This window comes from Calonectris borealis, chromosome 1, assembly GCF_964195595.1.
Source record: "Calonectris borealis chromosome 1, bCalBor7.hap1.2, whole genome shotgun sequence".
Lineage (NCBI taxonomy): Eukaryota > Metazoa > Chordata > Aves > Procellariiformes > Procellariidae > Calonectris > Calonectris borealis.
In genome coordinates this window covers 188,497,243-188,523,066 of record NC_134312.1, presented here as the reverse complement: position 1 = coordinate 188,523,066, position 25,824 = coordinate 188,497,243, and the positions used below count along the sequence as shown (strand labels likewise).

At 44.4% G+C, this 25,824-nt stretch overlaps 1 protein-coding gene across 1 annotated transcript in view; it reads left to right on the top strand.

Moving 5' to 3' along the window:
- Positions 1–12,460: 12,460 nt before the first annotated feature.
- LCP1 (lymphocyte cytosolic protein 1) overlaps positions 12,461–25,824 on the top strand; it is a 29,928-nt gene continuing 16,564 nt past the window's right edge. The window contains exons 1-4 of the mRNA XM_075139478.1: positions 12,461–12,634; positions 22,498–22,588; positions 24,384–24,535; positions 25,276–25,405. Coding sequence (XP_074995579.1) covers positions 22,522–22,588; positions 24,384–24,535; positions 25,276–25,405 — 349 coding nt within the window. The 5' untranslated portion in view covers positions 12,461–12,634; positions 22,498–22,521. The remainder of the gene's footprint in view (positions 12,635–22,497; positions 22,589–24,383; positions 24,536–25,275; positions 25,406–25,824) is intronic.

The window sequence follows — 25,824 nt, the reverse complement described above, 5'->3', positions numbered from 1 at the left end:
AATCCCATTTTTTTAAGAAATACCACCCTTCCCCTGCCTTCTTTTCATTTTGGGTGTTCATTCATTTAAAAAGGCTGTGATATACCAGTAAGCCCCAGTATTTTTGTGTGGATGCTACACACGTAGATGAGAAAACAATTTTTTAAGCCGATTCAAAAGCAGCGCTCAGGTGAGGATTGGCATTTTACACTGATTTTGAGATAACTCCTCCTGGCTGCCCTTGCTGCAGAGCTGCGAGTGCCCAAGCATTCGCCTTTGTCTGCAGTTCTCATTTGCATCCCAATGTCCAGACTTCATCAACATCTAGTTTCACAATTACATGCCCCACATAGACAAGCAGAAAGTCGGAAGAGGAAGGACTGTCCAATGGTTAAACCACTGTTTCAAACCATCGGAGATCTCTCTCAGATATATATATTAAAAATATGTCTTTTTTTAAATAAGAGAAGTAGAATACGCTAGTGACAGCTCGATTGCTATGCATTTGAGCTAGCTTCTTTAAGCAAACTCAGGTATTTCTGCACTACTCTGCCTTCAGTGTCTACATGCCCTTAGTTAAATGGGTTTGTGCAGCCAATGGTAACCAGAAATCCTAGTAGCTGCAAGATAGGTATCCCCTTAGGCTGTGACCACCGTGTATCTGCCGTGTATTTATCCTCTCATCCTTCCTCTCAGAGCCTTTCTTGTGGTGGCATTTGAGGACTCCCCTATGTTGGCCCAGGCATGCAGAACCCATGCAGTGGCGTGTCCCAGAAATTTTGGGCAGAAGCACAGAGCCTTTGCTTAAATGCTGACTTACTTTGCAAGGGCAGGTAGGAAGACCTGCTGAAAAGGTGTCCATTGGTAAAAGCTGGGGTTTGTGGCTGCAGATACCTGTGTGCTGTGAAGGAAGGGAGACTACAAAACTTTGTGGGGAGGCTGCAAAGCAGCTGGTGCAAGGGATCTTAGTAAATGCACAGTAATTTCTCTCTCATTCATGAGTAAACATCTCTTGTATTCATTGCTGGAACATGCCCTTGGGCATAGAGTAGCTGGAGCATCATAGTTCACATGCCAGCTGTCCTCACGATGCCTCATTCATGTGGCTGTGGCCAGAAATGCACCTGCTAAAAGTGTCCCTGAGCTTTAAGTAGAGAAAGCCCACAGTACTGAAATCTCACTGGGATGTGGAAATACACGTTTTTAAAATGAAAGGTAACAGCTCTTCAGCCATGGAGGAAACAGAGATTGCAACATACAGCTGAAACTACTGAGGAAATGTAAACAGGCTGAACTAAATCTGGTCTTTGCAAAGGCACCTGCAAACCCTCTTGTTTAAACGTGATTTGCCAGTCAGAGCCTGCAGCATGCAGTTGAGGATGCACTTACAGTATCGGTGTGCTGCACAGGAGCACGGTGGGTCTTACTTCTCTGTGAAATGAGTCAGGAGAAGATTGGTTTGTAGCAGATCATTGCAGGCAATCAGAGCCACCCCCCAGTTTTTCTTCCTCTTGCTGTTGCAGTTGCAGGAACAGCTCACGTGCAGAGGAGGGAGAGGGACCAGGCAAACTGTTGGGATTTTCTTCAGTGTGAGATCTTTGCCTCGCTCTGCTATAGTTTGGCTTTCCAGTGTTTCTGACAGCTGAGATGGATATTTTATTACACACTATTCAGTCATGTAATATGTAATGCTGTGAAGAGCTGAAGAGCATACTTTGTTATACCTAACACTTAGATACTTTCCACACTAATGCTTAGAAAAGGATTTAGAGTTACTGTCATATAGGAAACTCATTGCTGCTTTCATATGAAGCTCATAACTCACCAGGTGGGAAAAGGCAAATAAATGCCTGAAGGAGCATTAAACCAGCCAAAGCAAGTTTAACCAGCAAGCAGAGTGTTCCTGCCACTCTTGACACTCAACCCTCTTTCCCTTGAGCTATTTGGTGGTTTGTGCCAATCCTTTATCTCAGTCTCATTCCACCTCTCCAGTGTGCTTGTCCTTCAGCCCTGGCTAGCAAAGGGGATTGAAATAAAAACTGGCAATTGCTCCTGCTTTCTTCTCCCCCCACCCTTTGCAGCTCTCTGAATGATAGTGGTAGAGCAAACCATCCTTCTGTCTGTCTATATCAGGTTTCTCTTACCTCCCTCTCTGTCTCATCTGGGAGAGTGCAAGCCCTTTGGGGAAGCTTGCTTTCTTATCCTCTGTCTTTCTGCATTCCTGGAACCACAGTACCCTGAGGGTCCAGGAGCTCTTGTAGAAACCAGCCCTAGGAACAAAGAAGACACAAAGATGCAAAGGGAAAAAAACCTGAACACCCAGCAACATTCTAGAAGAAAAATTTCCTACCACATTACCCATTCCTCTATGCAAACTTGAGGTGCCAGGGAGGATGGTTTCTGGCCAGCGCTTCGCAGTCACTGAGGCCATTTTCATCCCTGAGCAGTAACGTGGCTCATTGTACCTGGTCCCAAGTTTTGGAGTGGACTTCATGACCAGTCTGTACATATTGCCGATGGCAGAGCTTGCCGATGGCAGCGCGTCTTTGCCACCGGCTTCAGTGGGAAAATGCCCGGCAGAACGGGGTTGGCAACCCCAGGGTGGATGTGTAGATATTCCTACCTGTGGAGATCTGCAGAGGACTTTTACATTGCAGCCTCCCGCCCATGGAGCCTGCAAAACACCACCAGCACCGCTGGGCGTTGGAGCTGCAGGAGGAAATCATCTCATACTGATGGTGCACCAAGAAATCCTACTGCTCAGGCGGTATTCCTGGTGCCCATCCCTCCTCCATGCACCCTCAGGTAACCCATGTGAGGTGTGCAGAGGAGACTGAGGCAGAGAATAAGCTTCCACGAATGGCTCTCAGCTATTTGGGAAGCTGGTCTGGCTCCATCCTTCCCCTGTCCATGGACCACCCTCTTTCCCCCTTCCCTCCTGCTGTCATAGGGCAAATACCAGATCACTGGGGCGATCCCAAGCCCCAGGATCCCTGCGTGCCCGTGTCTTGTCCTTGGCACAGCTTCAGCTGCCTGGACAGGGGGAGTGGTGGAGGGGCTGCTGGCCATGCCTCGGTTTGTCCATACCAGCCAGTTGCCCGCTTCCAGGTCATGACATAAGCTGGCCAGTGGTATCATCTGCAGAGGTTTCCTTCATCTTGAGTGTGTTCAGGGGTCTATGGCCCCGCTGTTTGGGAACAACTGAGGTGATGGAGTTGGCCATTCATTGCATGCAACACTGATAAATGGCTGAGAAGGGGCTAAACTGATCTTCCTGAGACCATCTTCAAAGCCATCCCGCTCACCGGCTCAGCTGTACAATGAGGGATGGAACCTGGGCAGCAAAGCCAGCCGGGAGCAGGACTAGTGACACTGTCCCTTTTGGGGTTTTGGTTTAGAGGATGCGTTGTGTGCTCTTGCACCCTACAGGTCAGCGAGTGCCTATGAAAACGGACCTCACTGTTGACTTGTGGGTGACCTGCAAGGATGGTCTGTGCATTTATTTAGTGGGATGCAGAGCTGAATGTGGCCGAACACTATTGCTCCTTGGGCTGTTTATGCAGGGGATTTCTGGGCAGCTGCCTGGAAGAGTTCGTTCTTTTACCGTGATTTGTAAGAGCAAAGAGGGTGCTTGCTGGGATTACTGGTGTGTGCCACCTGGATAGCACAGGGCTTGTCTCCTGGTGCTGCCCTGTGGAAGGCGTTGGTTTCTAAATTGGTGACACTACCGACATAAACACACACACACACAAGATCAAGACGGTTGTGGAGTTTTCATGTGTTACCGATTTGTTTAACATTTCAGTTTCCCCTGTGTCTCTTGAATGCTGTGTCAAAAGAGCAATTAATGTTTATTTCAAGTTTATCTGTCTTTTAGGTAACACTCAAGAGGTAATGTTTCATGCTGCTTTTCAAGAACAGTTGTTTAGGGGCTCTTTTGAGTCTTCTGATATTTGAAAACACACCTGATGACTTTGCCTCGTTAGTTTCCAGTGTGCATTGGCCACAGCAGCGCAGAAAATGGAGCAGCTGAGTGAAGATGAGGAGATGAGAAACTCCTCTGCTTGTCTGAGGATGTGCTCTGCCTGTTTTCTAGTAGTGCAGGCAGCTCCTGTATGGTATCCGTTGGTAGCAACACAAGCAGCATCTGTGCAAGCAAACTCATGCCATCTGATACGCATCTGACACTTCACTCTCGGCACTTGCTTTTGATCTTCCATCTCTCTGTGTTCCCTCAAAGGTCTTTCACTTCAAGCAGTCAGCAAAATCAAAGTCTAATTTTCTCTTTTACAACACGTGCCTTCTGTATGATTGCTAACTTAACTGCAATCCCAATATAGAGGGTCTTCCTGACCATATTTTAGTCAGGTGCTAAATGCATTGTTTGCTAAAACTTGTCCAGGCTGCCTCAAACTTTTGCTCAGGTGTGCAAGGCCTCACAATCTTGGCCACCATTACTGTCAAAGCCCTGCTACTGCTCTATATAGACTTCTAGAATAGGAACATGTCTTTGGATGAATACCCTTCAATCGCTTTGCAGAGCACATCCACATCTCTTCAACCTTATCTCAGCTGAGCTTCCAAGAGATATCTATGCCAACCACTAGGACAGGAAGGTGTTTGACTAGCAAGATGAAAAAAATGCAAGGAAAAGCTTGGTTTTGCTTATTTGAGGTAAACAAAGCTGGTAGTGAAAACATGAAGGAACCATAACTGGGTTTTTATGGGGCTTGGGCTGAAGCAGGATTACAGCTAAAACCAGCTGTAATTGGTATTTGTTAGTTTACCTATGTCACGGAAGGGATTCATCCCAAATACAAGGTCTGACTTGGAGGTTTTCTTAATCACTATGTAAAAACATTACTGAGACTAGATTTGTCAGGAAAGAGGGTGGCCTTTTACGCATTCCTTTTCCAAAACCAGAGATGCACCAGTTAAGAGTTTGTTAAGGATTCAGGACCGTCGTATTACGGCCTTTGCGGAAAGCCTGGCCTCAGATACCTCCTGTGTTTAATTTCCATACTAATGCCTCCACCAAAAAAAAACCCCACCAATCTTTTTTTTGTCTTCCTGCAGCTTCAGTCGATGCAGGACGTGTTCCTTCTAAGCGAAAGGCTGTCACCCAGCGCCGCACACAGCCAGCCTAGCGCTGGCTTTCATCCTTCACCCGCGGAGGGTGGTGAGTCCCCCTGAGGCAGAGCCAGAAGCCGAGCCGGCTCTGCCAACACAACCGCGGCAAGGCTGGAAACGAAACCCCCTCAGTTCAGGCATTTGCTCTGCAGATTCTGTACTGATTTTTTTTTTCCGATGTGCTGTAAAAACACAGCAAGTTCCTCCTGGGGAAGGCAAACTTCCCCTCCCGACAGGGAACTAATAACTGCTTGTATGGGTTTCTGAGTGGCAGTTTCTGTGCTGAATTTCGGGCCATTGACCCCCAGGCTTGGAAAATGGAGGGGAGAGGCTACAAAAAGAAGTGGGACTTCTGAGCTATTCAGCTTAGAAAAATTATGAAGAACACTGGCAGAAGAGCACCGCGTGAGGGCAAGTGAGCAGAAACTGGCAGGGTAGGAGTCAGGGAGTGAGGAAATGGCAAGAGGTAGGGGGAGAAGGCAAAAAATGTAGAAAATGTGCAAAGGGAAAATGAGAGAATAAAGGGAAACGTGCAAAAAAAAAGAGGAAAAGATACAGGAATATAGCTTTTAAAGAAGCTGACTGGAAAAAAAAAAAAGCAAACAGCCTAGGAGGTTAACATTTCCAACATTTAAGAACATATAAAACCAAAGCATAATGATAGAGTATACAAGAAGGTACGTATGTGAGTTGCCTGCGCGCACACGACATTTCGTTCAGTTGTACAGATGTTTGTGTGCAGATTTCCTTCTGGATCCAAAGCAAATTGGATTATTCTTTTCTTGTCAAAATGCCACCTGTGGAGAATTTGTTCGGGAGAACAGCTTCATTTATAATGGGTTTTTTTTTCCCACCGTCGCACCAGTTTGCAGCAGAAGACAGGTACTTGAAATTCTGTCGGTGGGGTGGCGGCGCCTGGGTTCCCAGCAGAAGTGCTTTGTCTTTGCCGTGACAGCTGCCCCGGGCACGCGGCGCAGCCGGCGCCCACGCAGCGGGCAGGGGAGGGGGCCTGGGGAAGCCCATTTTGCTACTGTGCCAAAGCCACGTACGGTACACTCACCAAAAATTGAGTGATATTGGGGCTGTTAAGTGTAACAGATAAATGAGAAGGTTGGTTAACTATGAGACAGCTTTTGCCAGATACAGATTTTCAAAAATCATGACTTCGTTTCCTCCCAGCTTTGCAAAAAAAACCTGTCATAATTATTATAATTAAAAATAAAACATTTTTTCCATCTGTTTCTCCATGCTTTTTACTCCTGTAAGCCTCTGGCCAGCTGAGCCACTAAAATCACGTTTTTATACTTTTCTCCCCATCACAAAGGTGAACTATTTCATAAAAGAAAACCAGAACAGCTAGGAAACAGATTTTGGGCCGAGTCAGGGTCTAACCAAAACTCTGGCTTTCATAGGAGTGCAAAAAAACCCAAAAACGTGAGAGCCAGTATTGCTGCAACAGCCTCTGCGAATGGCACTTCTAGGCCCGTATCCTTCTGGAAATGGGTTTATCAGCTGGCGGAGTCAGTGCCGGTCTCTGTTGGAGGCGCGGGATCCGGGCGCTTTCCCGGGAGAGCCAGGGGCGCGTGCCCTCCTCCCACCGCAGTCGGCCCCGGGGGTAGGCCGCGGGCCGTGGCTGCTCGGTCGGCTAATAGTGGCCAGGCTTTCCCAACCTCTTCTTCTCTCCCTCCCACCAAGTAAAACCTAAGATTAGCTCACGCACCGTTATTAATATTTCACTAGTACTCCCCGTTGCAGCAAATGGATGGTTCTGCTCAATAATTCATGGCTGGGTGTAGCCTATTAAATTTGTAGTGGGGTGTACACTTTCATGTTATTTATTTATCATTGCTTTCATTTTACAGGGTTTTTTTCCCTGCTGTTTCATTTTTCACTTGCTTAAATGGCTCTCCTTCAAAGTTCAGACTGCTTGCAGGAAATTAATCTTGTTCCTTACGCCTCTTAAGTAAGGCTGAGCTCTTGCCGCAAGGGCCTGGGTCTGGGCCATAAGGAGAACTTTCAGACACGCTCAGTCACCCCAGCGCAGGAGATCTCCTGGAAGCAAATGACTTAGGGACTTTGGTACCAAGTCTGACAGCCCGAAGTTCACCCCTGGCCTCAGAGCTATCTGGTTTTTGTTTCACAGGGATGTTTGGCTCCTCCTGCTGAGGGAACAACCGGCTCCAAGACCAGCGAGTGATCGTTGCCCCGTCTCCTCCTCCGCCAGCGGGCACTGTTCCCTCCTAGGCCCCTGCACCTATGTCTTGGGGAGTGTGAATCTTTCTAGGCTGGTTGCAGGTTGTACCCTCTGCTTAGGAGAGATCTTTTGCTTTGCTTTGTGGAAACAGTCTACTCATAGATTATTTGACCTTTGTGGCTCATCTTGATTCCTAAATAAGACAGCCTGTCAGTGAAACCGAAATAAAGATTTCCTTAGAAGACTCAAAGACAGGTTTTCAGAGTTAAGGGTTTGTAAGCTTACAAGCTTACAAGCATGTAAAATCATAAACCAGTCTCCCAGCCTAGGTTTTACAGGATGGCCTGTTAACAGGATGGCCTCCTGGCCGTTCCTGTGCCCATCCAGGGGAAAGGGTGAGGTTTGGAGAGCCACTGCTGCTCAGAATGACCCCACCAAAAATACGCTTTTCGGTATGAGAGAACTTCTTTTTACATGCCTCTATCTCCAGACGTATCAGTATACAAGCCTAGATGTCCCTGCCAGCCCAAGTGTAAATGCCTTTTTGCTGATTTGCACTGGAGGTTGCCAGCTCTGCTATGTGGTAGAGGTTTCCCTTCATTTTCTTCACACCTGTGTCAGCATGGGCCATCACCCTCCACGCTCCCTTCTCCCTCCTCCTCTGGCTCCACGCAGCAGTTGTGCAGGGCACCGCTGGGAATGCCGATACAGGAGGTCCATGGGGGTCGGTGGGTCCTGGCGTGGAGGGCAGTGGTTGCATGGGGGTCAGAGATCCCATGTCTCAGGGAGGTAGAGCATGGTGGCAGACTCCAGCTGGAGGTGAAGCCCTGCAGGGGTAGGTCTGCACCACTCCTTCCTGCATGAACGGATTGAGACAAAGAGGGAGATGCTCTTGTTGCACCAACATGATATCATGATTCCACCCCCAAAAGACCCCAGTATCCTGTTGTGACAGGTTCAGTGGGATCACCCACCATTGCTTTGCATTCTCAAGGCTTTTTCTGGCGGATGTAACACAGGAATAATACAGCATAAAAGGTATTATTTTCACATGCATTCTGCAAAGCCCCCAGTCTTTAGTTTTCTCTCTTCTGCAGAGATCAGACGTGGCATTTCAGGATACATTGCTAATGTAGACAGTCCCAGCACTGGGTCAAATTACCTCCCCCCACCTGAGCACATGCCATCAGAGTAATGACTCCTGCTTCACGAGGACTCATCTACCTTTCAACAGCATTTAAGTTCTCAGGGTCCATTTTCAGAAACGAGGCAGGCATTTCAGTACCTAAATCACTAGTGGCTACAGGAAGTGTCACTGACTTTAATAAGAACAAGAACAGGGTCACACGGAATAAAGGTGTGCTTCAGATCGCATCAGACTGTAGCAGGAATTAGATCGGGCTCTCTGTACTTATATAAGAGCAAGATATTATTTGTTTAAATGAGATCACTTAAATAATTTCCCTTAATTCTGATTTGCCCTAATTTTTCATGGACCAGGAGGTTCCCCTGAAAGGGCTCATTTAAAATTGTGCTGTCATTAAAACAAAGATACTTTGCAAGGTCTGGAGGAAGCTTTCACTGTCAGCTTGGAAGGTCTGTGCTGCTGTCCCCACTTTGCTCCCCACCACGCCCTTCCCATCCTGTGTATGTTCTTGGATGGAGGACATGTCCACAACCCGTGACTGTATCAGCAGTGGCAAGGAAGGCGTTGCATTATACGAATGTGATTTTGCAAAATAATGGCTTTTGGAGAAACTCATTCCCTGAAGCAGAAGCAGCCTGCAGGAAGGCAAAGGTCTTGGGAGGCTGCAGTGGGCAGTTACAAAGAGGTGGTCGTGCCAGAAAAGGGCACCGCAGGAGTACCCTTTCTTAGTTCCCACAAGGAAACTGTTCACCTACAGCAGACCCCAACTCCCTCCTCGGTTGGGGATCCCTGCAAACCCCTCCGGGCTGCCAGAACACAATGCTGCCAAGTAAGATGAAGCTGCTGTGCCTCTTCTTAGGCAGATGCCCCAGTTCCTCCGAATAGAATTCCTATTCATTGGCAGAAATGGGATCAATGGTTCCTGCAGGCTTTTTGGGTTGCCACTTACCTTGCTAAGAAATATCCAAGCTTGATGACGGGAGAAAGCAGCCCTTCCCAAGGCTACCCAAGGCACCCGGGGTGAAGGGCAGGAAGGTGAGAGCCCGTTGGCAGGCGAGGAGTTGGGAGTGAACGAGCGCTGCCACTCAGAGCTGCGGGGCTGACGCAGAGGCAGAGCGAGGCTGTGGGAGAGGAGGAGAAAAGCCGTGGAAGGGTTTGAAGGGTTTGAAGCCTGCGGTGACACGGTCTGGCTGACCTGCAGCGAAGCGTGGCTGCGTTGCACGGGCAGCAGGATGAGAGCGTCAGCGTTGCAAAAGGTGCGTGGAAAGAAAGTTCCTTCAGGCACAGGGACGATAAGGGGCAAGACTTTTTAAGTGTTTTAGTGGTGACAATAGAGGGGAAAGGATTGTTCTTGACCTGTTCAGCTGTGGCTCAGGGGCATGGTCTGTTTGTAATTATAGTCCTCCCTCTGTGAGTGATTGGACACAGTGCATGTTAATTTATGGTACTTAATTTATGGACAATTATCTTAGCTGTTTCCTAATATCTTTGCCTGTAACTGGAGGAACACCCCTCTCTAACTCTTCTTCTTTTCATGCAAGTAAATCTCAGAGTAGGTGCATTGGGATTTTGGCCCTAAGGCTGGAGCTGTAGGTCAAGTGTATTATTTTTCTAATGCAGGACAGTAATGGACATTTAACTCAGTATCACAGTACATCCTATCGTAACACCAGCTAGCCTGTTGCTAACTGTACACATACTTTATTGCAAAATACAAGCTATTTATATTGAAGAGTTACGATTCAACACCCTTCTAGGAAATCAATACTATAATGGTTGCCTGCAGTATCCTGCCCTGTGTAAGAAACTACATTAGAGAGATCATTGTCATATAATCATACATTGTCAGCAATGCCACAAACAAACTTCACACAGGTACAAGTTAACCAGGTACAAGTAGGAGTTAACTATTGCACCATACCAGTTAAATGTATTTCAGTGCTGCCCAATAAACCTGTTATTTGTGTGATGCTTCAAGGATGCACAGTGCGGAATTTAAATAGTGCATTGCCATGACAGGACTTCAGCTGGGGTTGTGTGTAAAGACTGCTTAAGTTTAATAACATTTGGTGATTTAGCATTTTTAGGTATACACAGCAACATTCCAGTTGGTCTTGAAATAAGGCAGAAAAAGGGAAAGGGATTCATGGTCCACATGGCAAATATATCAATATCTTTTGTTTATACTTGCCTTATAAATCCATCATACTTTAAATCTCATCCCCGCTGTCCTTGTATTTCTAAGCTTGTTCGAGCACTGTTTTAGCACAGCTGGTGCCTATGGTATGTACTGATATGAATCAGTGCTGTGTATTGATGACACAGTATTGAGCTCAGTATAAGTGAGATGAATATAAAATATCATACGCTAGGGTGGAAAATCTGAGTCTCTCACCTACCTTCTGCATAACTTGTAATAATTCAAGAGAGGATGTTACGAGTGCTTGGCAAACATCTCTGATAAGGAAACACCCACCCGTAGTTTTCCTGTGCAAGTAAGATGTTAGATTTAAAGCATGCATCCATTTGGTGCCCTCTTCCTTATCTCAGAAAGGGTAATGCTGCATTCAAGGAGATATCATGGAGAGCAACAGAAATAATTAAGGTTTTGAAAAAGGTCTGTAAGAAAAAAGTTGGGGCAAACCATCAGGCTGGTGTTAAATATCCTAGAAAACAAAGAAGAGAAGCTGTGACAGAGTCTATCAAATAACGAAATACCATAGGGGAGGTATTTTCCTAATAGAAGGAAGTCATCAAAAATGCCTGGAACGTGTTTCAATGTGATTCTGAATACAGCAAATGTACGTGTGCTTCAAGGATGGATCTTAACTATGGGGTTTTGTTCATGAGAAGGTTTTCCTGAAGCTCTCTACATCAGCATGTAGCTGATGGTCCAGCTGGTCTGATGAATCGGGAATGACAGCTTTTTCATTAAAGCCATTCAGTTTGGTTATTTTTTCAGCTGTGTGTTTTCAGAGGTATATGTCAGAAAGAATTTGTTAAAAAAGTTGAAGGATGATTCTTCAGCCTGTGGAAAGTGGTGGGAATTTTGCTCTTAAGGCAAGACGTTTCTTAAAATCCCCATGGGATTGATGAATCACTTTTATCTATTGATGTTGTGTTTTCAGTTCTGTTAAGGCTTCTGCAACGCTGCGTCATCAGGGTTGAAAGACAGCTAATATTTGCATCCATCAAGCACTTTTACGCTTGACCCTCAGTGTAGCTGGGAAATGTGTCCTTGAAATTGGTTTCAGTTGCGAGGCGATGTGAGGAGCACTGTGTCCTGTTTGAGGCTCTCCTGTACAAAAAAGGCTTTGACAAACTGTAGAGAGCCACCAGGATGGTCATGGGCTGGAGCACACGAGGTCCAAGAAGAGGCAGAGAGGGCTGGACTTGTTCAGCCTGGAGAGGAGAGGGCTGAGAGGGATCTTCTTGGTGTCTACACCTACCTAATCGGAGCTTATAGAGAAGGTGGAGCCAGCCTTTTGTCAGAGGTGCGCACTGAGAATAAAAAGGTCACAAGTTGCATCAAAGGAAATTCCACCCATACGTAAGGAAAAAAGTTTTCACAGCGAGGACAGTCAAACGTTGGCAGAGGTTGCCCAGAGATGCTGAGGAGTCTCTGTCCCTGGAGACACTGCCCCAAGCGCCCCAGCCTGACTTTGCAGCCAGCCCTGCGTTGAGCGTGGGGTAGGACTGCAGACTTTGTTGTTCTGTGAGTCTAAAATGTGGCCGCTTTTAATCGCCGAAGAGAGAAGGTGTTTTGTGCGTGCGTGCGCGCGCACATGTGCTTAGTGAGAGGGAACGGTACTGAAGAGGGGTAAAACTGAGAGGAAGTGGTACACGCCAGTAGACCTATTGTAGGAGTGACGAGGTGAAGAGGGAGACCAGAGAAGGGTAAATTTCCTTATAAAGACAAAACCTATTTCACTATGACGTTTTGTCACCAGTCACTTCCCTCTCTGGGCTCAGTCTTGGGCTTGCAGTCTTGGGCTTGACTAATTGCTCTGCAGAAAAGGAAGATTCTCCTAGTCACACAGCAACCTATTTCGACATACTTCTTTGCAGTTCCCCAGCCTACAAAATTTTTTTTTTTTTTTTAAAGAAGTTCTCCCCTTTCCATTGGATTTGCAGTTGTCGAGCAGTTGCTTTGGCAGTTCGGACCCACCGCTTGAGCCCGGGAGGTAAGATCACAGCACCTGCTGTTTTTTTAGCAAGCCACCCTCGTCGCGCGTACGAGCAGTTTAACTGCACAGGAAATTGTGGTCACCGTGAAAAAGCAGTGCAGGTTCTGTATTCGCGTGAAGCGTTTTCCAATTGTCTTGTGCATGGCGTTTCTACTGACCTTCAGGAAAGTATTTGATGGATTTAATTGGGCAGAGTGGTCTTTGACTGAGTAGAGTGGCAGTCTTTGAATTTGCGTTTGCTGGCATTTCATTAGTTTGGCAGGGTGTGATAAAGTATGAAGCCGTTATTCAGATTGCAGAGTGAATCCCTGTAAAAAGGTAATTCTAATTCCAGTGATGAAAAACACTGATTCATAAAGCTAATGTATTTTGGCCCGTATTGTTTACAATACACTCTGCTGCCTGTTGGGATGTTCATACTAGGCTTTTATAAATGTAATTTTATTTTCCAGAGCATAAATCAAACTGATTCATGACGGAGCCTGATTGTAGTAGGGACTTCTGCTTTAAAAATGGTGATAAGTGGCGGTCCTAACATTATATTTGCCTTTTAAGATCTTGACTGTTGAAGCTGGTCAGGCTTGACCCTTGTCGTCTTTGGGATTTCAGCTCAGGCGGTGGATGAACTGTGACTTGCAAAGGTCTACAGACATTTTAGGCAGTAGTATTGTGAACAGGAGCCTTTGGGCTTAACTTTTTGCTCTGTGAGAGCAGTAGACTTGCTGGTTTTGTCAGACAGTGGTTTCCTCAGCATATGCATTTGGTTTGAACACTGTCTGTACAACTGACCCTTAAGCCTGTGAGTAACTTGATTTTTCAAGCAAATGGGTCCTCAGGTCTTTGTTAGTGTAGCCAAAGTCACAAACAACATTGGCCAGCTGACGCCTCACTGCTGCAGATAGCAAGTGAAGATGATCTTTAGCAAATGGCAGGCCACAGATTGTGCCATCAGAAGTGCAGATGGGTGCTCAGCAGATGGCTGTTTGATTATCTTGATAAAAGTAGATCACGCCCTGAAACCTCTCATGTAGAGAAACTCCAGCATGTATCACCTCCCTCCCCTCTTGCTTGTCACACAGGAGTGGTTTGCCCTCCCAGATGGGGCCAGATGCGGGGGGTCAGGGATGGGGCTGGGCAAACTCTCCTGAGCGGACAGGAGGTGTGGAAACCCCCTCCATGGTGGGAAACTCCATCGAGGAGGGATGCTAGAGCCAGGAGGGACTGGGAAGTACCTGTCTGCCTGCTGGTAACGAGAGGGGGGATTTCTGCTTCAATCCTGACCATGAGGTCCAAATTTACTTAGCTCAGAAGCTGAAGACAGTGCTCTCACAATAGGTGAAAAAAAGGTATTATGTTACTGGTTTTGAATCTACTTCCTCAAATGAAATTAAGTGAGGGTTTGGACTGAATACTGTTACGGTTATAAAATGTTTGAGATCCTATATGAAACTCATTGTACTTAAACGAGTCTAGCGGTGTTGCTTCTCTCTCCCTGCTCACAAAACATACCATGCACTCCATCGTGCTACCAATTTTTTTTGATCCCGTTTCCTTCTGATTTCAGTCATGAGCAGCTTAAAATGCAGCTGTGTAGCATGGAGCCGAGATATCTTGATAGAAATCCTACGGTAAAAGTCATCACCATATGTTTTTTCTAAAGCATGAAAGAACTTTAGAAAGAGGTTGAGTAAAGGGGAAGGAAGGAGATGGGGGAGATCAGGAGAGTACAGTGCATTCAGAAATGTAGCTGATTTGCATACTCTTAGCCCTTTCATGCAAAACAGCAGACTCCAGTGAAATGCTCATACAAAGCGTAAAATACTTATCAAAATGAAAAATATTTATGACAAAAACTGAAACAGCATTTAGGATACTTAAACCAGCTGTGCTGCAAGATGGAGTAGGGGGCTCTGCATAGGTTGCTCTGTGCATCTTTGCAGTTATCAGTGGAGAAACATGTAGGATGGGGAATAAATCACCGCCCCCGGGTGAGACAAGCGGGGTGTCCCACACACGGAGGCAGTGCCTGCAAGGAGGAGGGTGGCGCGCTGCCAGGACGGGTGCTGGCAGTGGGGGCTCAGGGACCGTGCCATAAGGCCAAATTATTCTTCGGAGGAAAGGGGCACGAGAGGACTGTGCTTCCTGCTGCTCCAGTTCCTGCTTTGGTTCCCCATTGCACACTCGGAGACTTTACAGCTCCCAGCGTGGCACCACTGCAGGAGGGGGTCCCAAGCAGCAGGACAGCCAGTAAGGAGGGCTACGTTCAGATGCGCTCTCCGTTTTCTGGTCTGGTTTGGTGGGTGGAAGGGCCTGATCACTCAGGGGCTTGCTAAGCCCCTGTGAATCCCTGCTGAAATCAGTGAGGAGTCCTGCAAAACTGAGTACAGAATACAGCTCCCAACATGGGAGCAATAGCAATAGATTCATAAATCCAGGTGGAATCAATCAAATGCAAATATACATTTGTATCTAAAAATAATATATCCCCCTCCTTTTTACAGCTGGAACATGTTTTTAATATTTTCCATGCACAGAGGAACTGTTTCCCTGCTAACAAGCTGGAAACACAGGCCACGTTCTCCTTTTCTTCTATCAGATACTGGGCTTTCACAGGACATTTGGAATTGAGTCAGTACTTGGGCTGCAGTATGATGACTACCTCACAGGAATAGGAAGAGAGGCTTTTATCTGTCTGCCCCAGGGTTTTGTGTCCCATCTGCCACCCCGGTTGTGATGGGGCAGAGATGGGGTTACAGCTCATACCCGTATCCAAAGCAGCCCCTGTAGATGCTCTCCTCTTCCCCCACCTTCGTTAGCAAAGGTGGAACTGGGTGGGGCAGGGCTTTCCTTGCCAAATAGGACATCTGCTGAATGCCTGAAGATGTTTGACAATTTGGCTTGGTTTGAAAACCAGCTTTGGCCAAAAAAAATAAAAGAAGAAAAAAAATCACTGGAAAGCATTTGGGTATCAAAATGTTCCTTTTTCTATGGAAAAATGTTTTCACTTAAAAGCTAGCTACCTTGTGTTGGTAAAGGGATAGAAAACATAAATGACCCAACAAAAAATGTAGTGTACTGGATCAATTTTTTCTTTTTAAAAAAAAAATTCTACAGACTTTGATTGAAAAATAATATGCACGTATATGCTGTCTCCCTGGTAGAATGTATCTGGCAGATAAAAGACACATAAGGAGAGTATTTATGGGTTCACAGCTCTGCTTCTTCAATGCCTTAATTTGCTTGAAGGATTAGCACTCCCTGCCACTAAGGGGTATATTGGAAAGAGATCTCCATTTCTCTACAAGCTCTGTGGATTTTCCCTTCCTAAGCCCTGTTGACTCCTATGTGATTTAGGACTCAGGCATTGCATTGACAAATAAGTTCTTTATAAAATGGAACATTAAGAAAATAACTCATGGGCATCACCGTGTTGCTTTTTGAACAGCAATAAATGTCTTTTTTCTGTGTTTCTTCAAATTGTATACAAAATAAAGTATGTAGAGTGCAACAGCTTAACAATTCCAGTGCCTGCATACACGGTGAGATTTTGCTCTTGCAGGCACCAGTCTTTTAAAATGCCTTTGAGGCAGAAAGTATCATTTATTGTGGGCTAAACTGTAATCTTTATCACATAGTAGGGAGGAACTATTTGCCATAACTTCAGAAAGACCCCCCTCTGTATTTTGTACGCTGATTTAAACAGCAAGATCCCACCCAGACTGAAGGTATTCTTACATCCAAGTCACACATTGCTAATAGAGCCAAGTATGTTTCTGTCTACTTTAGGATTTAAAATTTAACTCAGCATCTTTGAGGAAATTAGAAAAAGCTCTTATCCATGTATGTATCTATAGCTATTTAAATAGGCTTGAAAAATGAACTTTTTTTATGAACCTCCTCACCTGTTCAAAGATGCTGCAATTCTTCACGCTTCTTCAACGATTTTCAAAGTTGTGCAAGAAATGCATCTAATTGACACGTGGTTCAAAACCTGATGGTATTTGCTCATGCTGTCAGTCATGGTGAGGAGCTGGGTAGCTGAATAACCCACCAGCGAGGAAGAGACATAAGGATTCTAGTTTTTATCTTACATCATTACCAGAAAAAAAAATTTCACAAAAAAATGTCCACGCAATCTGCCTGGAAGCTGTGACGCCAAACAAGAATAAAGGACATGGATGGGATTGTTTGTTTGTCTAAGATGGCTGGATATGCTAAAGCCATCGCTGCAAATTATCACTGCTCCAAACTGGCAGTAAGGCTGGGGAAATTTAGTGTTACACCACTATCCTTCGCTGTGGGTGCACTATGGATCACCCTGCTAGTGTAGGGATACAAGCACATTATTTTGATCAGAACTGCAAGAATAACAACAGATAATAATAAATATATGAGAGAGAAGCATGATAATAGCAAGCATACAGAGAATATGAAGTTTAATTGGGAGATAAACTATTCTAGATTATGCAAAAGAGTATGTTTGGTTGATTGCCAACAAGATGGCTTTGCCTGTTGCATTTTAGTTGGAGGTCTTTTTTGCCGATGAGCACAAGATGAAACTTTAAAATTGAGGAACTTCTAGGCCACACTGTTGTGGTTAGAGCATTGATTCTTCTTTCAACATAAGAGCCACTGAATAATTTCTCTTTTTCTCACCCCTTAGTGAGAACAAAAATGACAAAAACTTGTCTCTAGAAGGAAAATATATATCAGAGCCTAACTCATAAATCTTCTCCTTTCTTGTCTCCTCCTTAGCCCTTCCATACTGTGCAAAATAAGCTAACTGAGACTCATAATTTGAACAGAAATGCATGTGGATATATGGACTTACATGTGGGACCTTATGAGAGAAAGGTAGAGGGAAATATTTCTGGGGAGGAATATCCTATCAGGGATATTCTGATGAGTGACCAGGAATGAGGAGGGCCCCAAAAGTGCAGGAAGTATGGGACAAAGATCAGATATGCTCAAGATCCTCCCTTTTCCCTTATATTTTTCTGGCCTGCGAGGTGCTTCAGATCTATCACAAGAGTTTCTCCACAATTTGGGGGTCACTTCTCTTATTCCTGCCCGCTGGCGGCACTGTCCAGGGCGGGCTGTGCATTGGGGGAGGACTGCTGGTGGTCCTCTTGGAAATCAGCTGGGAAAGAAAGGCTAAGGCAGAAAAGAGCTGAGGAAGTATTCCCCAACCCTTACAGAAAGCCCGATGTTTGGAAATCAAACTTGTGGATGAGACAAGAAAGAGAAAAGAAAAGGAACTGGAGCTGTGAGCTCTGATAAAGTAAAAGGTAGTGTTTTGTGTGAGGAGGGGCACACAGTCTTACGCTGCCCCATGCAACTCTAACAGCTCTATTTTGCAACAGCGGATGTCTGTTGTTTCATGACTTTCAGAAAAAATAAACAAGCTTGATGAGAAGATGGCAGAAGAAATAGGGAAATTTATATGACAGGGAACACACGTGCAATCCTTTATTTGATCACTCTCCAACACCATAGAGGGGTTATCATATTATTAACAAAGTACTAGTGCATTAACAAAAAAAGTTGGTGGCAGAAAGTGAGTAAATATTAGTAATTTATTCAACTTTCTTGAATTCAACCAAATTCACAGTTAAGTCATTCCTGATGACTTAAACATGTGTTTGTGAAATGTAATGTTGCCTCATAAATTTGCTTTTTTGCTTTGGGGAAAGTGTAACTTTATGTCTAACTGTAAATTGTAGTTTCACATCTTCAAGTGTAGTTTTAATTGCCTTGCCTGCAGTAAAGCTTAAACACCAGAGTAGTGGGGAAAATACGAAACAAGGTAACTATTTAATACAAGTCATGGAAATCTTTAGGTTTTAATGGCTTTGCCATTTATTATTTATATTGAATAGTGGTTGCATACTTTGCCAAGTAATACATAACCAGGCAGCCTCTCAGACTACAGCTTCAAAATCGAAAGACATGAAAGAACATCAATATCGTTGTGTTTCAATTTAGCAGTAACGTTTAGGTTTGAGATTATTTTAGTTCTTCCTTTATATTCCAGACTGAAAATAGTTTGTCATTAGATCTCTTAAAACGTCAGTGTGATAGTAGGTTCTTCTGAGGATAAGGTCAAATAAAAGGAGGCTTTACAGCACAGCTGTAATGTATTGGTTTGGAAATGACAGCAGGAAAGGGAACGCTTCGCTTCGTAGAGGCTCTTTGAGTATCGGTTTGTTACGATTCTCAGCTGCTTAGGTGAGACCATTTTCTCTTTTTTACATTAACCTGTAACTCAACAGTCTTCGGGGGAGGAAGGAGTGTATTTGCACAACTTTATTTTTGCTTTTGCAATAGCGGGTTTATGCTGTTTGGCAAACAGGAACAAAGTGTCACTTCCAGGCAATGTGTAATCCGGATGTCCTGATGCCATCTGAAGCTCAGTTTGTCTCAAGGAGTGTTTTATTTTCCTTCTGAATTTTTATTACCTGCCATTTTTTTCTTCCTGGCAGTTCCACTGTCTTTCTTGCTCTGACCCGTGGAACTGTCTTCCCCTCCTCAGCATCTTGCCTCCACATCCGAGCATGTGCTGACTTTCATCTTGTTCTCTCTAAGGAACTACAATTCTTTTGCTGATCTTCGATCACACCAGGTTCATGATCCTTCCTCCCAGCTGCTGCTGACCTTCAAAATCTCATTTCTGCTGATAGCTAAGCTTTCGTTTGCATTCGTTACTTCTCAAACTCCCCTCCCTCTTGCCGTGCCCTGCTGCTGCCCAGCTTTCCTCTTTGCTTCTTGCCATACATCTCTGTGCTCAAAGCCATTGCCTGGTTCTCATCAGCTGATATTCCCTTTGCTCCTCCCTCAGCTCCTCAACAGTTATTCCCTTCAAAGAAGCTCTTCCAACTTGTTCATATTGCCACATATTCTCCTTTGCTGTTATACATATATATTACTGCATTTTTTTCTCTGCATCTGTCTTGTCATACTGATTTTACAAATGGTTTGGAGCAAAGCAGTGCACTGTATGCTTACAAGGCCTTGTGGATTATCAGTGACTGAATTATTCACCTAGGGTTGTTAGATGCCCTCTTGATGGGATGCCTGAGGTATTTTCTCTTTGCATTGAGGATGGTGAAGTGCTGGAAGTGTTTGACCCCTAGAAGCAAATGACTCTGCTCTTGGTTGATAAAATCAGAAGGATAATATTGGGTCTGACCTCCCACACCATTTTCCAGAAGCATTTTACATTTCTGTGTGCCTAAATATCATCATTTACTGTTAATGATCTAAGCAAAGTAGGCAGTTTATATACTGAAAAGTAGCTTTTAAAAAGTGGATTTGCATCTTTTTGCTGTCGATTGCTAAAGCATTGGACTTTTACTTTCTTGATTTCCCTATGTTTTGTTTTACTACTTGAACAATTTCAGAAATGTCAGCGATTTTTAATTGTGAATAACTCTGAAATCTTTAAGCTGAAAATTCCGGGTTTGAACATTTGCATGTAAACTTGAGGGCTTTCACACACTTTGCAGAGGGCTTCTGGCTGCAGCTGACAGGCTGAAACCAAGAGGTACCAAGGGACTGAAAATGCAGAAGAAACTCAGTTGTGTGTTGGAGTGGCCAGTGACGATAACTCCATCGCCCGAGTACAACTACTCCTTGGGTGATCGACGACCAGATCTCACACTCAGTGCAGAGATTCATCTGATTTCTCGGCTAAGCATAGCCACCTTTACAAACGAGTGGGTAATATTGCCCTGAAAGAGATGTCAGAAGGGTTCATTACAGCAAAAACCTTCATCCTATTATGTATTATTAGTATACATGTAAACGTATGTACTATTAATAGGATTCTCCGTATTTAACAGATCAGTTAGTTACTGATCAGAGGACACAACTTCTTATGCAATCAAGAAAAGTCCAGTTTCTGTTAGTGATAATTTTTTCTCGAGGTTATAAAACTCTTTGCAAAAGTAATGTCATAGGCAACAACCTGTGGTGTTTCTTATCTGTTCAGCTCTAGAACAGTCTTAATGCTATTAAAAGTTGTGTTGCAGATTATATTGCTTGATGAAAAGACTGGACTGGAAGGGATGATCTTGCAGTGGAATACGGATTTTCTTGCTGATAGCGTAAGATTTCCATGTGCCCAGGTGCATTTTAGGTAATCCACATGTTGCAAAAACACAGAGCATGCAACAGAAAAAGATTGGTAGTGAGGAATCAGAGGCAGGAAATACAACAGAATGAAGGAGGAAGACTATGGATCTAATTTTACCCTAGTATACATAAGCCACATTCCTAGTGAATCACAGGGATTTTTACAGGTAATCCTTGAAAGTATGGTGGTTAGAACCACTTTTAATATTATATTAGTATTTCAGTAGCAATCACTAGCTCCATTGTGCTGAAAACTGCACGTGGCTTCTTGTGCCCCAAGAGCGGCTGCATTATGGATTATGCTACATTTCTCTACTTATGAAGGTTGGAGTGAATGAACAGATTTTTCTCTGGAAGGTGTCCTCACCCTAAAATCACAGTGATGAGGCAGATAAAGGGTGCGTGATACTACAGGGAGACAGCAGACAAAAAGCCAACCACATCAGATATTGCCTTTGGGCTATTTCAAAGCAATGTCCATAGTGGTACTCACAGATACAAGGAATCAATGCATGAGTTCAGGAGAGCATTAAATCTGAAGCCCCGATAGGTTGTACACAACTCTGTGTCTTTGTAGAGGGCTATAGCAAATCTGTAATTTTTTAAATTATCCCAGTGTATCTTTCTATAAAGTTTGGAGTCCAAGCCTCCAGGATGCAATGTTGGTTTTAGTCTGGGAATGAGGTATTTCTGATTTTTTTTTCCCCTCATTTGAACACTGTAGCTACAGCAACCACTTTCCAGGATCAACTCAGGTTTCCATTCTATTCTGTTTAAATAGTTGCTTGGTTAATTAATACTTAAAGAGACATAGGACACTGGAGTCATTCTCACAAATATAGAATAATAGATAGATAGTCTTTCTCCTGAACAGTTTCCTCATGAATAGATGCAAGGGACAGTAGGTGCATGAAAAAGCAGAGGGGTATATTGTGCATCTTCTGGCAGTGTATTAAATGATGTGACAAATGGAAGTAAACTTTCCCTTTCTGATTATTAAGAAAGGTGCCTAGAAAGGGAAAGTCTAATCCTTCCTCCTACTTTATATCTTTGGTGAGAGCAAAGGCAGGAAAACTCCTTCCAGCCACCCATTCCTAAAGTGCCACGCAACCTCAGGCACTAAATTAGGTACCTTGAGGGGCAAGTCCCTAAACTCTCCCCATAGCCAGGAAGAGAAGTAGCCCTCTGGGGAGCCTGACCTGGTGCTCTGAACAGCTTGTGAAGGAGCTTCTCTCCATCCATCCACTCCGTAAAGGTGACCAGCCTCCTCATTAGGTACCCAAAGGTAGGCGGTGCAAATATCCCCCGGGGGCTCTGGCTCCAACCCCGAGCCCTGGGAGCAGGCAGGGCTGCCGCTTCTCTGCCAGCGCTGCTGAAGAAGCACGTGGTGAATTGTGTTTCCAAAGGGTGAATAACAAGAACCAGCACAATTTTGTCTGCTTTCTCCATGAGAAGCAAAAGTTAGCAGAGGTAGGATTTAATTCCAATTAAATTAGTATAAGTAAAACTGTTGGGATTTTGAGGAGGGCCTGGCAAAAAAACAGGAGGGACATAAAAACCGCAGGTTTTTACCCCTTCACTTGATTTCGGGATGCAGAGAGGAACTGGGTTTTCAGCTATGGGGAACTGCTCCGAGACTTTGAAGATCCAAGTAAAAACCCCTCTTTTTCATCATGATTACAAACCCAAAAAGGCACCAAATAAAAACAAGTGCTTTCTTCTTGCAGACCTGCTGCTCAGAGAAATAAGAAATGGCGTCGACAGCACACTTCTCAGAGGAGGAGATGGCAGAGCTACGAGAGGCTTTTGGCAAAGTCGGTGAGTACAGCAAACAGGAAAGCCGCTGCAGAAGTGCGAAGCCGTAGCAAGCTCTTTTCTCATGTACTGACCAGCCGTGAGGAAATGGAGCTTACTCCAGTGCTGATCTGCTGTATCACAGAAACCACAGAAAGTCTTTTTCCTGCCACTACAGACCTTGTAGATGAAACCACATCAGCACGCTGCAGAGCAACGGCCTCTTACCAGAAAGAGATGGCAGGGCAATGAGCAGCAGGGTTTATGAAATAAGCTCAAAAGCTGTACAGAAAACCATGTTGGAAATACTCTCAAGTGTTTTCCTAAGAATATTGTTTATTCCTGGCAAATTATTTGGAAGGCAAATTATTTGGAAGGCGTTATTTTAATGTAAACTGAGTAATCCCTCTGGGGAGGAAGAGTCTGGAGAGGACAAATGTGGAAATGGCTACAAGATTTGTAATCCCTTTACTATGACCTTTCAAGCCCTATATATTTTTAAAGTGTGTGTTTCCTTTCCAAGCCTTTAAAGGTCTCATCTGATTTGTCTCCTTTAAAGTCACACAGATCCATCACTGTCTACTCAAATTCTAAGAAAAATCCTTGTGTTTCTCACAGCTCACTTAACTTTTATTAGTAGATCTGTCAGCCTCGCTGGATTATGTGTTAATCAGTTGTCCTTACTGCCTCAGGTGATGGTCGTTTGATTTCTGAGCACACAGTAGTCCAGGCTGGCAACCTTAAACATCTGGTTACTGGGTGTAACCAGAGCACCCAATGCCAGTGCAAGGCAAATGCTGGAAGGAAGCTCTCGTTCCTCTCCCAGACACTTCCCTCTCCGAGTCCAGATCCTTTTGTTGTATGACTTCAGAAACGGATAGGATGCTCTTTGCAATCTGTATTAGCCTGTGCTACTGATGCTGAGGGCCGAGTGCCTTTTTGCTGTGACTCAAAGTGACTCATGCTGCAACTTACCACGCAGGAAATCGGCACATGCTTCTTTGAAATCACCTTGGCCTCTGGGCTGGGGAAAAAGAGCCTGCAGAACAAGAAACACACAGATATATAAAAAACCAAATATAAATATATAACCATATATAACTATATATATATAACTATGTACATTACCATAGTGTTTTAACAGAAACTCTCCACGCAATAGATTCATTTTCTTTTTTCATTTGTGGAGATTTTCACAAACTGGTAGAAAGGAAAGGACTATTTAACCCGTATTGGTGATCTTCTCATAAAATCTGGCCCTGGGTCTTGTAACAGGCTCAGCAGGACTATCCCTGTTAGCACCATCGCAGAGAAACACCCAAGTATTTATTTTAAGCATGACCATATACAGTTCCAAGTCTCTAAACTCATGACTTCTGATGATATTAGATGCAGAAAACAGGCCGAAATCACAAGTTATATCGATGAATATATGCACGTGTAAGGTATAACTCTGTATTGCGTCAACTCCATTTTCTTTAGCTGTTCTGTAGACAGGATACTCCCTCTATAAATCACTTACATGTTTGTCTACATGTAAACCTTGGAAAGTCAATTATATCCATCTAAACCTAGCTTTGTTAAGATGTTGCTATATGTCTAAAAATTCATCACTGTGAGTTTTTGTTTGTTGAATGGTGATTGTAATTTTTTCTTGGGTGTGAATGATGCTGCAGTGGTTGAAAATATTGGATTTCAGGATAACAAATCTTTATATATAATGTACATTTCCCCAGGTAAAATAAAAACAACAGCCTTCGTGTGCATAAAATTTCATTAGGCTGATGTAGAATCTAAATGTTTGCTTTAATCTTTGCAGATATCAGCGGGAATGGCTTCATCCACGCCAACGATTTAACAGACGTGTTGAAGGCAGCCAATCTCCCTCTCCCAGGATATAAAGCCAGAGAACTCATTCAGAATTTGACAACCACGGGGGATGGCAGGATCAGTTTTGATGAATTTATTTCAGTAAGTAAGATGTTAGTTATTTAGTAAGTAAGATGCCAGGCGGGATACTCAAGGTGGTCCCAGGGCACAGCAGAGGCACAAGCACAAGGTCACATGGGCACCTCGTTAATCCAAGGACTCCCCTCACTGGAAAAGATGAGAGCAGGAGGTCACCGAACTAGAAATCCTGCAATTAACTGGGACAAGGTACATGAATGCAGCTGCATATTGAACAGACTTAATATCTTTCAGTTTGGTTGATGCAGCAGGATGAAGTTTTTCAGTTATAAGTTGCAAAAATATTATGTTCTAGCTAGACGGTTACAAAAAATTTCAGCAGATTGAAACTGAAAACTTTATGGGGCATTTTTTCTATTAAAAAGCTTCTTCTTTTTCTGTTCTGAACTGGGACAAAAGCAAATGCTAAAATAGTGGAATTTCCCTTGGGATGGAGAAACAGAGTTTTACTTATCCTTTCTTCAGACTGAAACTGTGAAAGGCCCTCCTCCTGCACATCTTAGCTCCGTGGTTTCATACCATGTACGTTTCTGTTACTTAGGTGATCTTCGTTCACTGCTTTGAAAACATAAAAGCTGTGTATGATCCTGTTCTACCAGATACACAGATTTTACACAGAAACCCACTGAATAGTACCCAAGCTGTGTTTCCCTATGTATGAAGCAGAGAGGACATCTCTCCTGGCCCAAGAGCTCACTGTTTTAGCTTGGTTTAATTTTAAAATTGCCTCTTGTACTTGAAAGATTTTCCAAAACCTGAAGAGTGATGACGTTGCTAAGTCGTTCCGAAAACAAATCAACAAAAAGGAGGGGATCTGTGCTATCGGTGGGACGTCCGAGCAGTCCAGTGCCGGCACACAACACTCTTACTCAGGTAGGTACAGCTGTCCTATACTGATAGCAACTAGGAACAAGTGTGCCCTTGGAGATCATCTGCACCTTATCTTGGTGCAAACCCAGGTGCTCTGGCCTTGGTGAGCTGTGATGGCTGTTCAGGTGAGGCTGGTGCAAGGCAAAGAGTTGGGAAGGTGACAAAGCACCGGAGCAGGGTCTTTGTCAAAAATAGTGTGAGCCGGTTTACTGGGCTAGACAGAGCTGTGGCTATGGAAGGAAGCTCTAGCCAGCTTAGCTTCCCTTACTACAAAGGCATTGCAGCTCTGCTGGAGAACAGCCTCCTGGCACAGCTGCAGCAGCACGAAGTCTGGCCCGTTGCTGTCCCTGCTTACCGGCGAGGCAAGGCACAGGTTCCCCCCTATTGGTAACCCATTTGTACATTTTGCCAGTTCTCTGGTA